Below are 14,845 nucleotides of genomic sequence, written 5' to 3' on the forward strand. Positions count from 1 at the left end.
TTCGCTCCTCGTGGCGGCGCCCGGGGTCTCTCTCCCCGCCTCTCCCCGCATGATCCTCTCGTGGTGCGCTCCGTGTGGCACCCCCGCCTGCTGCCGCACCCGCGCTCCCATGACGGTCTTTGTCACCACGTTGTGATCATCCACGTCGGCGAATTGTATCTCACGCTCGCCGTGCTGATCCTTGATCCGCTGACGCTTGTCCCATTTGTGTCTCGTCGTTCCCCTGACCACATCGCTCCACAGCGGCCCAGGCACCCCCGCCGTGTGTGATCCCGCCGTGAGCCCCTCGCCGAGCCGTCCTCGCACCCACTCGTTCGTGTGGCCGCGTGTGGCGTAATAGGTCCTCCGGTCCAGTACGTCTCCCCTCCACTCTTCGCCTGCCGTCCTCCGGCGGTCCGTGTATAGGCACGGGCGTGTCCTCACTGCTCCTCGGATGACGGAGGTGGCATCCTCAATCTCGCTGGCCCCCATGTATGCCGTCGCCGCGGCGTCGGCGTAGGCGTTGCTAGCGCACCCCGCGTGGCTCGGTACCCACAGGAACGTGACGGATTCGAGCTGGGCGCGATATCTGCATATCCCCTCTAATGCCCCTCCTCGATCCCACTCCCTGAGCCCCTCAAGAGGGCCTCTTCGGTACGCCGCCTCGATTTGCTGTAGCGCGGGCTTGCAGTCGCTCAAGACGAGGCACCTCCTGTCCGCCGCATCTTCCGACGTCGCCATCTTACGCAGGTAAGCCAGCACCGCGTACATTTCCGCGTCTATCGGGCGCCGCACTCGAGTGGGCGGGCCGGGTCACATTTATGTGGGCCTGCGACGGTGTATCATTCACTTTATGCCACCGTTGCATATCCTGATGTGCAACGGTGGCATAAAGTGAATGATACACCGTCGCAAAACTGCATTCCTGGGTCGTCGTACGCGTTCGAGTCCGCGTAGGTATAATCGGAAGTATGAATGACGAGGTCCGGCTCGAGCTTGGCGAGCTGATAATAGCTGTTGAAGATGCCGTTGAACGGAGCGGAGCAGCCAAGCACGCCAATCTTGAAGCTCTCGACGTGCTCGCCCGGCGAGGGGAGGGTCTTGAACTGGCCGACCTGCGTCATCGCGGGGTAACCCCACTGATGGTCGATTGGTGGCCGGTCGGCGGCGCCACCGCTGACGGTGGTATTAAATTCGTAGTACTTGAAGCGGTAGTAGTACTTGGTGTTGGGCTGTAGCCCCTTCACCTTGACCTTTGCGGTGAAGAGCTTCTCTTTGCAGGCGTATGCGACGAACTGCAGCGGGTCCGGGCCGTATTTACCCTCTTGGGTCGGCGCGAAGGCGGGATCGATCATGGCGTTCGGCGTGTCGATGTCGTGCCCCTCAACAAGGGCAGTGCTCAGTTGCACATACAGCTTGATACACGTTTGTGTGGGTGCCACAACCCTCGCCTTGGTCCAGAGCACCGCCGAAGAACTGGTCGGCCTGCGGCAGAATGCGTTGGCACGGCGCTGTGAGCGTTCGGCACACTACCTATGTCATCGACTCTACCGAGCGACAACATTGACCAGCAATGTGCTGAGTCAGGGGTTGCAGAGAAACTTTGGCCCGGAGGCATGCTCGTTACGCATCTATATAGAGTCTCCAGCCCGACTTGATACCGAACGGGAAGGTCACGGCATGCGGCGCATCCCGGAGGGGGGAGGTTGGCTGACCTATGCCGACCGAGCGTGCTTGCACCGGTTCGAGTTCTGATTCCCCGCCCCAGAGCGCTCCAAATAAGGAATCGAAGGAATCAAACTTCTCCCGAGGCATTCGGAGGGCGCTGCGGGTGCCAGCAGAGCTGCTGACGGCGAGCGCTGCAAGCACGCTGCAAAGCACGCTGATGGCAATCGTCGTAATGCCGCTAAGCCGGTGGGTTGGATTCAGCATCATTGCTGCGGCCACACACCGCACCCAGCCGAACCGCGCGCGAGGGGCGTATAGTGCCGCCAGCCGACGTCGGCAATGCCAATATCTGGACGCCTCGCCCTCGAGACCTCGGTGTTATTCAATTTCTTCATCATCAATTTCTCCACACACACAAAGTGGTGAGGCAAGGGGGGGCGACCCTCGCATCTCCACACCCGGACACGGGCAGGAGCCCCACGGCATTCAAAGTGCAAGCACTGGCCCGGTGCACGTGGGTGAGGCAGCAGCCTGCCCCTCCCTCCCGACAAACAACCAACTCCCGCACACACAGAATCGCACTCTGGCCATCGAATGACTCCGAAAGACTCACTGAGACAGAATCTCCGCAGGCAGCCAAAACGGGCCGTGCCGCGTTGTCGGTGCCTTCTCAAGCACTTGGATCCCCGGCGCCCGCCGCGGCCCGCGCGGGCGCCGCATATTCTCTCGAGTAACCGGTTGAGTGAAAATACCTGAAAATCATCGAGTGGGCGAGCCACTGAATGTGGCTTGTGGGCCCAGTCGGTGTTGGGGGGAATGTTTCTGCAGTCTTCTCCCGCGCATATGAAACGGATTGTTATTTGTTTGTCAAGAGGCTAAAGCCGTATGCTTCGTGCTACCGTTCCCACCTTTACGGCCTCGAGGCTCCACGACTTGCCCGACGAGGCTAGGAGAGGGCACATCCTCTCAGCAGGGGCAGACGTTCAAAAACGGCCTCCTCACCACGCCACGTGCCTCGCCGCCTCGGCCTCCCCGGCCGCCGGGCGCCTGCGCCGTGGTGACGACAACCTGCTCCGTGGCCGCTCCGCCGCCGTGGCCGCCCCCGTCGGCGTCGGCGTCGGGTCCTCGCGACGGGAATTCGTCGTTGAAGACGGCCGGCAACCCGTAGTCGACGCACCACGGCGCGTCGAGCGAGAGGTAGGGCGGGAGCCCGCCTTTGTGCGCAGCGGAGAGCGCGTATGCGAGCCGAAAGAGCCCTGACGAGAATTTGCCCACCAGCGCGCTGCAGCGCGCGAGCAGCAGCGTCTCGACCAGGCCGGCCAGGACGCCTACTCTCGGAAATCTCGGCGAATCTCGGCGAGTCTCGGCGAGTCTCGGCGAATCTCGGCGAATCTCGGCGAGGGCGCCGTCGTGCGATCTTGCGATCGCCGCCGCATCGCCACTTGCGAAGCGGCGCTTGAGCAGCGTGTCGAGGATCTCAGGCGCCTCCTTGCCGCCCCCGCCGCTACGTGCCACGCTTGTGCAGATCAGCCCGCGGTCCGTGAAGGCTGCCCGAGACCCGCCGAGATCCGCCGAGATCCGCCGAGATCCGCCGAGATCCGCCGAGATGCACCGAGATCCGCCGAGATGCCTGCCGTCGTGACGTGTCACGTTTGTCATGACGGTCAGAAACCGCAGCCTCGGCCCGCTGCCACCGCCGCCTCCGCGCGCCGCCATGTCGCGCTCTGCCGCGCGCGCATCGGCGACCACCGCGGCGGAGTCGGTGGCGAGGAAGACTGTGCTGGCGCCCGCCGCCGCCGCCCATGGCAGTATCGCGCTCACGTACGCCGACAGCGGCTCGCAGGCACGACACGTGCGCGCCGCCTGCGGGGCGTGTCGGGAGGACTGTCAGCGGACGTGTCAGAGGAGGCAGTGGACGTGTCATGGGACGTGTCAGGAGTACGTGTCAGTGGATGTGTCATGGGACGTGTCGGGAGTACGTGTCGGTGGATGTGTCATGGGACGTGTCATGGGACGTGTCAGGAGTACGTGTCGGTGGACGTGTCATGGGACGTGTCGGGAGGACGTGTCGGGCGGAACAGCCAGAGGACGTGTCGGGTAGGAGTGCCAGTTGAAGGGCGTGTGAGGAGGACGTGTCGGTGTCGAGTGAGGAAGTGTCTTGGAAATGTCTCTCTCAGGCGTGTCTCGGAAGTGTATCGGAAGTGTCTCGGAAGTGTCTCGGAAGTGTCTCGAGGGTCTCGGAAGTGTCTCAGACCTCAACGGAGGCGCACGAGTCGCCGTGCCGCACGTGCAAACCAATCACCGTCTCGCCCGCCTAAGTTAGACTCAGCCCAAATGCGCAACTCGATCATTACTTTGCCGATCACCGCCTCGCCCGCCTAAGATAGACTCGGTCCACGATTGAGCCCAGCTCGTTCATTAATTTGCCAACCGCCGCCCTTCTCGCCTCCAGCGCCGCCGCCAGCCCGCTCTCGCGCGCCGCAGCGTCGACGCGCTCCTCGAGGCTCTGCGCGGGACGCGTCAGCTCCTCGAGCAAGTGCGACGCCCACCTGACCACAATGACCCAGCAGCCGCTCACATTGTCCTCTGCGAGCGGACCCCTCTAGCAAGTGCGACGCCCACCTGATCACAACGAACCAGCCGCTCACATTGTCATCTGCGAGCGAACGCCTCGAGCAAGTGCGACGCCCGCCAGAAGGCGCCCAAGTGCCGCCACGGCCTCGGGATCGCGTCGCCGCCGTGCGTCGCGAGCGACTCGCGCCGAAGCTGGGCGAGGTTGAGCCCGATCGCCGGTGCCGCGGCGCCGGCGGCCGTCGCCTCGCATGTGGGGCCGAGCGGCCGGAAGAAGCACCCGAGGTCGAGGCGCGACCGCCCCCTGCAGCGATCTGGTGAGAGGACTCCGGGGGCCTTTGGCGTCTGCAGCGCGAGCCCGAGCCGGATCGCGATCGTCCATGGCTTGAGCAGCGACCCGAGCATCGATGAGAAGCCAGAGAGGTGCAACTCGCGCTGCACGGTCGTCCCCGCACGGCACCGCTCCGCCTCTGCGCCAGCGGCCAGCGAGCGAAGGTGCGACTGCAAGCTGGCGCGGCGGCTGCGGCTGGTGAGCCGACCGCAAGCGGCAATATCCCGCCGCGACGGGAGCAGTCGCCGATTGTTCAGGACAAAGTCGGGCTCGACGCAGCCAAACGGCACCGGCGACACAGCACGGAAGGGGCCGACGCTGCCATCGCCACCACTGGCGCTGCCGCCACCACCACCACCCTCGCCACCGCCACGAGCACTGCCGTTGCCGCTGCCACCAGTGCCGCTGCTGCCAACACCATTGCCGCTGCCACCACCACTGGTGCTGGTCGCTCCGAGCAGCAGCTGGCCGACCGCCCAAACGAGCTGCAGCAAAGAGCCGCGCAGCATGCGGCAATGCCAAGCACGGTCCAACGCAAAGCGGCGGCGGTACGCCTCCTCCGCGTCCGCCGCCCAAGAAGCAGCTCCACTCAGGGCGCCCTTTGGGCCGGAGGGCCGCACCTCGAGAGAGTGGAAGCCGGGCGCCTGGCCGAGGCGGCGGAGGTCGCAGCGGCTGTACCAGGAGCAATCGTCCTCCGTCGGGGAGTAGGTGACGAACCGGCACGAGGCGCAGAGGCGGCAGCGCGCGGCGCAGTCGGCGAAGGAGAGGACATGGTGCGCCTGAGTGCTCCACGAGCCTGACCCGCCACGCGCGCACGACCCCTCGACGCCGTCGTTTGTCACTGCGCAGAAGCCCGGCCGCGACGCGTTTCCAGGCCACGTCGCCACGTCGATGCCGTACTCCCCACCGCCATCGCCACCACCACCACCAGCGGCGGCGGCAGCGCGGCCGCCTTCGCCCCGCACATCCGTTGCTGGGGCAGCGGGCAAGCGCGGCGGCGGCGGCGAAAGCGTTTCGCGACAGCTCTGCGCTGGGAGCGGCGGCACCTCGCGGGCTGTGGTGGACCGGAATGAGAGGAGTGACGCCGCGGGCACAACCCAACCGACGGTCGCGTTGGTGCCGCATCCGCGAACCTCCCGGTACGCCGCTGCCGCCGCTCCCGCCGCGCCCTCGCCCGCCGCCGCAGCCTCGCCCGCCGCTGTGCCGTCGGCCGAGGCTGCGGCCAGCGCGTCCACCACCGCTTGCACGGTGCTCGCCGCCACGCTGTCGTGTGCCGTCCATGGGTCCGCCCGAGGCGACGCATCGTACCTCTTCCGCAGCGCTCTCATGACGCCTTCGATACCACCCAGCTCCGTCGCTCCGCCGCTCCGCCGCAAACCCGCAGCTGCAGCGCCGGCCGACGCCGCGGCCGGCGGGTCGAGCAGCGCCGCGCCGCGCCGGCTGAGCACGAGCGTCAGCGGCGCGGGCGTGAAGCCGGCTCCGCCTTCGCCTGAAGCAGCCGCAGCGTGACCCCGCAGGGCGCCCCACATCCGCCCTCTGCTGCCCCGCCCACCGCCGGTGCCGGTCTGCGCGGGCATGCGGCGCCGCCGCACCTCAAACAGTCTGTCGCGCACGTCGAGCGGCGGAGGCGAGGCCTCTCCGGCAGCGCAGCGCTCGTACACGAACAGCCGCAGTCGCGCCGCGCCGAAGCCTCCCGGCCGCGCCACCCGAAACCCGTCAAGAAGAGCCGGGAGCGCTCGCATCAGAGGCGCAAGCGGCGTCCGGTCACAGCGGGTTAGGACGACGTCGAGCGTGACGCGTAGCGCGGGTCCGACTAGTGCGTCGAGTGAGAGCGGCAGCGAAGGGTGCTGCGCCAGCACAGGCATGTATGCACGCTTGACGCTGCCAAAGAGCTCGCGGGAAATCCTCACGGTCTCCGGCGAAGCGGCCGCACAACCGGCGGCCCGCAGGCGCTCAACGATGCGCCGAGGGCACGCGAAAGTGGAGGAGCAGATGTCCGTCTCCTCGACGAGGAGGAGAGCAGCGCAGGCGCTGGACGCTGTCATCGGACGTTATGTCAGACATATATGTATAACAAATAAATAACATGAGGACTTGTGAGCCGGACCACCCCCTCTTGAACCCTGCGTTGTTGAGCCAGGACTCAACATACTCGGGCTGTCGCCGTCCCAAACTGTCACTCCCCTCTCTCCCGGCCGGGGTGGGGCGCGCGCGGGGGCGGCGGGTGTGCGGGATGTCTGTGGGCCCGTTGGGTTGTAACATTCTGCTGTGAACGGCGAAAGCAGGATGCCCCCGTCGGGGCGTCGGGGGCGAGGCCGTCGGGTGGGTGGCGGACGGGCGGCGGGCGTGGCGGCTGCGTGCCGGGAAGGCGGTGGAGGAGATCTCGAGTTCTACTCAGCTAAGGGCCGCACTTGACGCTGTAAGCAGCGCGCGGCGAAGCAGTTTGGCGCTTGTGGTGAATCAAATGGGAATCTAGCCCAAGCAAGGTCGGAGAGTCGTGTCATAGGAGAGGAGAGAGTGCGTGGAGATGTTTTGTGCGGGATCAGGCCCGAGTCCCTAGTGTCGCCGGATCGAAGCAGGTAGCTGCTAGCTCCCTTTTTCGTAAAGGAATAGTTTTCCCCCCGATCCCCTCCTCGCTGCCCGGCGCGTGAGAAACTTAGCGGGCTCCGCGCTGGGGCTCCGTGGGGGGTTTCGTGTGTGTGTTCCTCGATTGGTCCCCGCCTGCGTGTGTGTGTATTGCCGGGCGCCTCGCATTCTGTGTACTCTGTCCGCTGCACCTTTGCACTACCTAGATCGGCTTTCTTTATTAGTGGTCACGTCGCCGTTTTTGTATTAGCCTGAACTTCTCCTCTAGACTCGTCTGCGGCCGTGTGCAGGTGGCGCTCGAGAGGGGCTACCGCGCGGCGTCAGCCGTCAGCCGTCACTTGCGGTAGTGCGGGACGGGCTTGCCCGCCGCCTCCATCTTTGCGCGGTGCTCCTCCTGCGACCGCTTGAGTCGCTCCGCCGTCAGTCCCGCCGAGTGCGTGCCTACAGCGAGTCCAGAAGACGCCCCTGGACGCTTCCTGGAAAGTACCCGTCCCCTCCGGCCGAGAGAGAGCGCGCCAAGCTTCTCCTGCCCGCGCGGCGGCGCCGCCGGCCCTCGCGCCGCCTATTGCCCGAGATCGCGCGAGATCGCGCGAGACCCGAGATACCGCGCCGCCAAGCTCCGCTCGCGCCGCCTTTGGCGCGCTCAGCTTTGAACGGATGGACGAGACCGCGGCTTGCGTCTCGACGACGGCGTCTGGGTCTGCGGCGGGGCCTCCGCCTCGCAGCCAGTCGCGCGGCCGCTTGGCGGAGGCGGAGGCGGAGGCGGAGGCGGAGGCGGAGGCGGAGGCGGCGGCGGAGGCGGGGGCGGAGGCGGAGGCGGAGGAGGAGGAGGAGGGCTTGAGGGGCAGTGCTTGGCTGCGGGCGAGCGCCGAGCTGCCCTGCCGCGCCATCGCCTGCGCGCGAGGAGAGTCGGCACCGCGCGGGCCGGAGTACCTACGTCATCAGCCACGAGCAGCAAGAGTTGGGAGGGGGGTGTGCTGCAGCCCTGCGTGCTGCAGCAGGACGCGTGTCGGCGCGAGTGCTACTGCCACCTGCCCTCCGTCTCCCCGCGTCCGTGTTCCGCATCTGTGTTCCGCGTGTGCCGCCACGGCTCGCGGTGGTCTTGGCCAGACGGCCTCGGCGACGACGCCGCGGAGCTCTCCGCCGCCTTCTCCTCTGCCTCGCGCCGCACCTGCTCGCGCAGCTGCTCGAGACGGCGCAGCTCCGCCACCCGCTCAGCGACGTACGTGTCTCGCCTATTAATTAATCATTGCAAAGCATTAGATTATGGCCGGACGTCCCGGGCGACGAGCAGAGACAGTCTCGCCTCCCGTTCTTGTTGGAGATGGTGTCGTACGCCTCGCTCAGCTTGGCGAAGCCCTCCTCGCGCTTTGGGTGCTGCGACACGTCCGGCGCGCAGCAGCGCGAGAGGTCGTCGTACACGCGCCGGAGGACGAGGTCGCCGGGAGGCGTCCAGAGGAGCTTGCCGTCCGCGTCGTAGTGCGGCTCGGGCAGGCGCAGCCGCGCGAAGAGGCTCTTGGCCTGCAGCAGGTGCAGGATCCCCGCCTCCTGCTCGCGCAGCGGTATCCGGCGCTCCTTTGCCTCCTGCCGCGCAGCCTCGACCGCGGCCGCCTCGTCGAGAGTGGCGCCCTGGTGGACCCGGCCAGAGGCCTCGGTCGCGCCGCCGCGTCCGCGCGGGTTGTCGTCTTCCTCCTTCAGAAGCGAGAGGACGTCCATGTGGGTGCCGTCTGCTCGCTCTGCCCACCAGGCGCGCCTCACACTCACAGCCGAGAAAAAGAATTTTACGATTTTCCTCGCACAACACTTAAAAAAGAACGTCGCCAAGAAGAAGACCTTCGAGAGCCTCATCGTCGACAACAGGGTCGAGGTCGCGCGCGCGGCGGGCAAGGCCAAGGCGATGGCGGTGCGCGACGGGATCGGCTTCTGCCCGGCCTTCAACCAGACCGCCATCCCGTGCAAGACCGCCGCTCGCTGCCGCTACGCGCCGTGCGTCAACTTCGAGGCGCTCCTCCACTCCGCCTTCAAGGACACTATCTACGAGCGCATGCCGAGCGCGGTCAGGCTGGGCACAAGCCGCGGGCGGCGCGGGCGCGGCGGCCGCGGCGGCGGCGGCGGCGGCGGCGAGGTCAAGAGCAACAAGAAGAACTGGGCGAGCGTCGCCCGCGGAGCCGCCCGCTCCTCCTCCGACGGCGGCCCACTCCTCGAGTCCAACGAGCCCTCCCTCTACGAGGGGAGCGACGAGGATTTCTAGGAACGGCCGCCGAGCCCTTCCCGCAGCGCAACCCTAGCAGCGCAGCGGGCAGGGCGGCTCGCGCAGCGCGCGCGCGATCGAGCGAGGGAGCGAGCGAGCGAGCGAGCGAGCGAGCGAGCACACACACACACACACACACACACACACACACACACACACACACACACACACACACACACACACACACACACACACACACACACACACACACATGTTGTACACATGCACAGACACACAGCCCCTTCCCCTTCCTCAAGGGCGAGGACACGCGCAGGGGTCGCACTTCTAGCGAGGCCCACAGAGTGGGAGACTCCTATCACCGCCACTGCCACCCACGTGTCAGTCTGCCTGTGGTAGAAGAGACTGCCGGTGAGACGTCGGAGGAAGGTCGCTAGTCGAGAGAGATCGCCAGTGGATAGGGAGTCCACCGTGCTGCGAGCCTGTCGCTGTCCCTTGTCAGGAGCAGGAGAACTAGGAGAGCGCAACCAGTAGGAGGCCCGCGCTTGCCCCCGTGCCGCCGGGTGCAACCTGTCCTATACGAGAGATGGGATTCCTGTCGTGAGGGTGAACCCCCTGCCCAGCCCCCCTCCGTGTCGCGATGCGCTCCCCGCTCCCGTTCCCCTGTGTCCCTGATCGTCCTACAAGATCCTGCTTGTGCAGGTGGGGACCCTGTCCTTCTCCCACCCCTCGTTTGGCGTGTCCGTTGTATTTATTTATTTATTTATTCGGTGCGTCATCGGCTCGTCAAGGTTGGAGAAGGGGAAGGGGGGGATGGGCGGTCGGCGAGGGGGTGGGGTAGTTAGTCGCAGGGAGGGAGGGCGTCGTATGGGGTCAGTCGTTCACTTTCCTGCCTCGCAAAAGGGCGGGGCTTTGGCCTTTATACGCTTTTCTTCATATTCTATATTCTTTTTCGAAGCGATTTTCAGCGATTTTTAGCCGGAATATAAAGAATATTCGAGAATATAGGTAGGCCCTATTTGGAGCCATATTCTTGCCATATTCGAGAATATAGACCCTATTTTGGAGAAGAATACGGAAAGAATACGCAAAAAGAATCTAGATAGTACTCGGCGAGAAAAGCGTATAAAGGCCAAGCGGGGCTGTCCCGGGAAGCCGGGCAGCGTGACGCCGCCACCTTTACCTGCGTGTGCGTGTGCGTGTGCGTGTGCGTGTGCGTGTGCGTGTGCGAGCGCGCGTGTGCGCGTGCGTGTGCGTGTGCGTGTGCGTGCGTGTGCGCGTGCGTGTGTCGCACGACACTAGGCACGGGACTGGCGCGCACTGGCACTAACACAGGTACACCGCGGGAGCCGCCTAAGCGACTCCTGCGAGGGCGGCGAGGGGGGCGAGGCACTTAGCTCCGTAAAAAGAATTTCAAACTGCCAACAGCTGCCTCGCACGACACTGGGCACGAGGGGACTGGCGGTGGCGCGCACTGGCACTAACGCAGGTTACACCACGGGAGCCGCCAAAGTGACAAAAATACTTTTTACCTTACTAGGCACGGGACTGGCGCGCCTTCCCGAAAACCCACCGAACGAGCAGAAGAATTTTACGATTTGATCTGCCGATTCCGCCGCAGAGAGTGGCGGTCGAGGCCAGGCCGTGCGCGTGGGCCGGTCGGGCTCGGTGCCGCGGCGGGCGACCGGGCGCCGCACGGCTGGCCCCGTCGGCCGAACGGCGCCGCCGAGCGGCCGGGCGCTTCGGGTTGGGCCCGCCGGCCGGCCGGGCGCCGGCTGGCATGGACCATGGTCGGCCGGGCCCCCGGGAGGCAGGGGCGGGCGCGGTCGGGAGGGGGCCGCCAAATCGACCAAATCGAAGTGGGGTGCCGCTACTTTCAATGATAGGGATTGTTGGCATAATATGCACCTCCGCACCGGTGGTGTGCCGGTGTGTGTGCTAGTCTGCGCCATTCCGCACCCTTGTTGTGTCAGTGTGCTGTGACTCGCCATCGATGCGTCTCCTCTTGCGCCGAAGCGACAAAACAAAGAGTTGTTTGGTATTGCGCCCAGGGCACAACAACAACACACAAAAACAACACTCTCGCGCCGAAGTTATGTTTTTTTGGTGTACCTGTGTTAGTGCCAGTGCGCGCCAGTCCCGTGCCCAGTGTTGTGCGAGGGAGTTTTGCTTCGCATTTTGACCGCGCACTCGCGAAGTTCTTTTTTTACAAACCGAGATTGCCGCCGCCTTTTGGTGCTTTGCTTTGGCTGTGGCAGTGTAGCCCCGTTATCGCGCCATCGCGTGGAGGCGGTAGGGCGATTTTTCGCCGCCGATATGGGGTGGCCTGTCTGCGCCCTCGCCGCCCTGGCTCGCCTCGCTCCCGACTACCGGCGCTCCCTTAGCGCGCACATGACGAACCTGCGCGAGGACAAGGTCGGCGACGGCTCCGGCTACGACCGCTCGGCGCCTCCAACGTCTTTACGCCTGGAGCCGAATGTATCCCAAGCCGGGACGGACGTGCGCGTACAGCTACGGTTCTTCAAACTGACTGAGGTGGCCCTAGATCGGGGCTCGCTCACTGCCAAGGTCTGGTGGCGGATGAAGTGGCAGGACACGAGGCTCGCTTGGAACGAGAGCGCATACGGCGGCATCACGCAGGCCGAGTACGCGGCAGTCTCGTACTCGGACCAAGAGTCGACCGAGATCTGGCTGCCCGACATCACGCCGTACAACGGCAAGTTCGGGCTGATGGACTCGTTCGACCCCGCCGTCGCGCGCGTCACCTCCTCCGGCGACGTGCAGTGGAGCCGCCCGGGCAACCTGGAGGTGCACGGCTGCGTGCCCCCGTCGTGGTGTGAGCAGCGTCTCTTCACGTGAGCAGCGCCTCTTCACGTGTTCTGTGAACAGGTGCTCTGCCGCTTCTCGGGGATGATGATGTTCCCGCTCGAGGAGGACATCGAGTGCGTGGTCGAGATCGGCGGCTGGTATCGCTCGGGCGGCTTTCAAGGAGTGTGCTGCCCACACACACACACACACGCGCGCGCGCACGCACGCACGCACGCACGCACGCACGCACGCACGCAGCACGCACGCACGCACGCACACGCACACGCACACACACGCACGCACGCACGCGCGCGCGCACTGGGCCCTGCACTTTGAATGCCGTGGGGCTCCTGTCGTCTAGACGTGGAGACGCGAGGGTCGCCCCCCCTTGCCCCACCACCTTGTGTGTGTGGAGAAGTTCACCTTACCTACCTTATTTTCAAGGCGTGCTGCCCTACGTCGACGGCGACGGGCAGCCCGCCTGCGCCATCGAGAGCACAACGGAGGAGTCGTCCCTCTACTCGTACACGGAGCACGAGATCGCCTACCTGGAGTGCGAGACCGATGTGTACCAGTACGACTGCTGCCCCAACGAGCCGTGGCCCATCCTCAAGGTGCGGATCCACTTCCATCGCGCGCTCGCATTCTACACGCTCGGTTTCATCGTTCCGGTCGTCATCTTCACCGCCGCCTCGTTCATGGTCTTCTTGATGGGCGAGAAGAGCGGCGAGCGGATCGGGCTCGGCGTGACGCTGATGCTGGTCATCGAGGTGACCAAGTACACCGTGCAGGCGTGGCTGCCAAAGTGCGGCGAACTCCTCTGGATGGACCTCTTCATCTTCGTCAACACCTGCTTCACCGCGGCCGCGCTCTTTTGGTCGGTGATCGTGCTAGCGCTCACCTACTCGGAGCTGCACACAGACGACAAGATCTCGGTCTCCGCCCTGTTTAGTGGCTGGCGGCCCTTCCTCGACCACCTGCGCAGCCGCGGCTGGCTGCCCTGCTCCCCAGACAAAGAAGGAGCCGAGGGCGCCATCCAAGCCGTATTTGCCGCGAAGCACAAAGCGGCGACCTCGCTCGCGCCTCTCCGCACGATGGCGGGCTTCAACTTGACGCCGTGCGGCCAGCTTCGCGAGCAAACCAGCTGGCTGCGTGTCGTGCCTGCGCTGGGCCTCCGGTGGGTGGAGCTCGAGGCAGGCTGGTCCCCTCCCCCCGGCTGGAAGCCGCTTCCGGTGGGCAACGCCGCGCTGAGGAAGGTTGCGCGCGCCTTGGGCGAGGCGGCGTCGTGCGGCGTGGCGACCCTCAGCATGGACCAGTTCGAGCGCTTCGGGCTCATCGGCGCGGTAGGCGACAAGAGCTTCGTCGAGGCGAAGGACGAGACCACGGGGAAGGTGTGCTGTCGCACACGAAACACACACACACACACACACACACACACACACACACACACACACACACACACACCGCTGACTCACCCACGCGCACTGGGCCTTGCACTTCTAATGCCGTAGGGCTCCTGTCTCTTCTAGACTTGGAGTCGCGAGCCCCCTCCCCCTGCACCTCGTGTGTGTGTGAAGTTACCTTACGCCTTACCTTACCTCACCTTTAGGTGTCGCTGTTCCGCCCGGTCCGCCTGTCGAACCGGCTCGCCAGCAGCCGGTTCAGCAGCGCCGCGGCCGTCGGCGACGCGGCCTCGATGCGGTCGCGTTCGGGGGGTGCGGACATGGAGCTCACCGTGTGCTCGGTGGACGGTCCGCCAGCGCTGCTCGAGGCGCTCGGCGAGCCGGGCGGCGCCCCCGCGGACAGGCACCACGTGCTCCTAAACCTCTCGCCCTTCTCGGCCATCACTCTCAGCGGGCAGGAGCGCAAGGTGGCCGGCATTGCACCCGCCGGGGAGTCGTTCGCCTTCGCCTACCCCGCGATGTTTGCGCCCGACGGCCCGGGCGCAACGGCCAAGTCCAGGGCGGTGGCGATCACTGAGGCGGCCGCAGCGGCCGCTGCGAGGTCCGCCGCTGCGCAGGGGGCGGCCGCTGGTAGTGCCCCTCCCGAGGCGTCGGAAGGAGTGACTGTCCGCGTGTCGGTGGACGGCCAGACCACGCCGCCGGTCATGCGCCAATCCGCCGACAGCCAGCCGGGAGACGGCGACGGCCGGCAGGTGCCGCACCCCTTGCCCCTCGGCCACTCTGTGTGTTTAGGGCGAGGAGACGTTGAGATGACCTTACCTTACCCTACACCTAGGAGGCGCCGCCCGCCGAGCTGGTCGCCGCCTGCCGCTTCCTGCTCAACGGCGGCTTCGTGTACGTCGATTGCGACGGCGACTTGTGCCAGCCGCGCGTCTCGTTCGGCGGCGAGATCACCCGAGATCACCCGAGATCACCCGAGATTAGGCGACTTGTGCCAGCCGCCGCTGGCCATCACCCTGCCCGAGCCCGGCGAGGCGGACGAGCACGACAGCCACCACGCCTGCAGCGGGCGCACGGAAGAGGCTGGCGCGAAGTCGGGTTTTAGCTACCGCGCGCGCCAGCGATCGCCGCTCGATTTGCGGCTCAATGGGCCGCACGTGCTCGGCCCCTGGGCGACTCTCAAGCTCCACAAGGCCGGCCGCTTCCTCTCTCCTCCTCCCCCCCTCTTCCTCTCCTCTCTCCTCTCTCCTCTCTCCTCTCTCCTCCCTCCTCCCTCCTCCCTCCTCCCTC

At 65.8% G+C, this 14,845-nt stretch overlaps 2 protein-coding genes across 2 annotated transcripts; both read right to left on the minus strand.

Moving 5' to 3' along the window:
• Window positions 1-2,613: 2,613 nt before the first annotated feature.
• On the minus strand, window positions 2,614-6,414 carry EMIHUDRAFT_98980 (hypothetical protein; the record flags this gene model as incomplete). The annotated part of the gene is made up of 3 exons (XM_005785656.1): window positions 2,614-2,975; window positions 4,226-4,269; window positions 4,316-6,414. The coding sequence occupies 3 exons, from the start codon at window positions 6,412-6,414 to the stop codon at window positions 2,614-2,616; spliced, it is 2,505 nt and encodes an 834-aa protein (XP_005785713.1).
• Window positions 6,415-7,469: 1,055 nt separating this feature from the next.
• Window positions 7,470-8,851, minus strand: EMIHUDRAFT_98981 (hypothetical protein; the record flags this gene model as incomplete). Its single annotated transcript, XM_005785657.1, has 4 exons — window positions 7,470-7,697; window positions 7,741-8,028; window positions 8,307-8,370; window positions 8,412-8,851. The coding sequence occupies 4 exons, from the start codon at window positions 8,849-8,851 to the stop codon at window positions 7,470-7,472; spliced, it is 1,020 nt and encodes a 339-aa protein (XP_005785714.1).
• Window positions 8,852-14,845: the final 5,994 nt, after the last annotated feature.

This window comes from Emiliania huxleyi (genome assembly GCF_000372725.1).
Source record: "Emiliania huxleyi CCMP1516 chromosome Unknown EMIHUscaffold_16, whole genome shotgun sequence".
NCBI lineage: Eukaryota > Haptophyta > Isochrysidales > Noelaerhabdaceae > Emiliania > Emiliania huxleyi.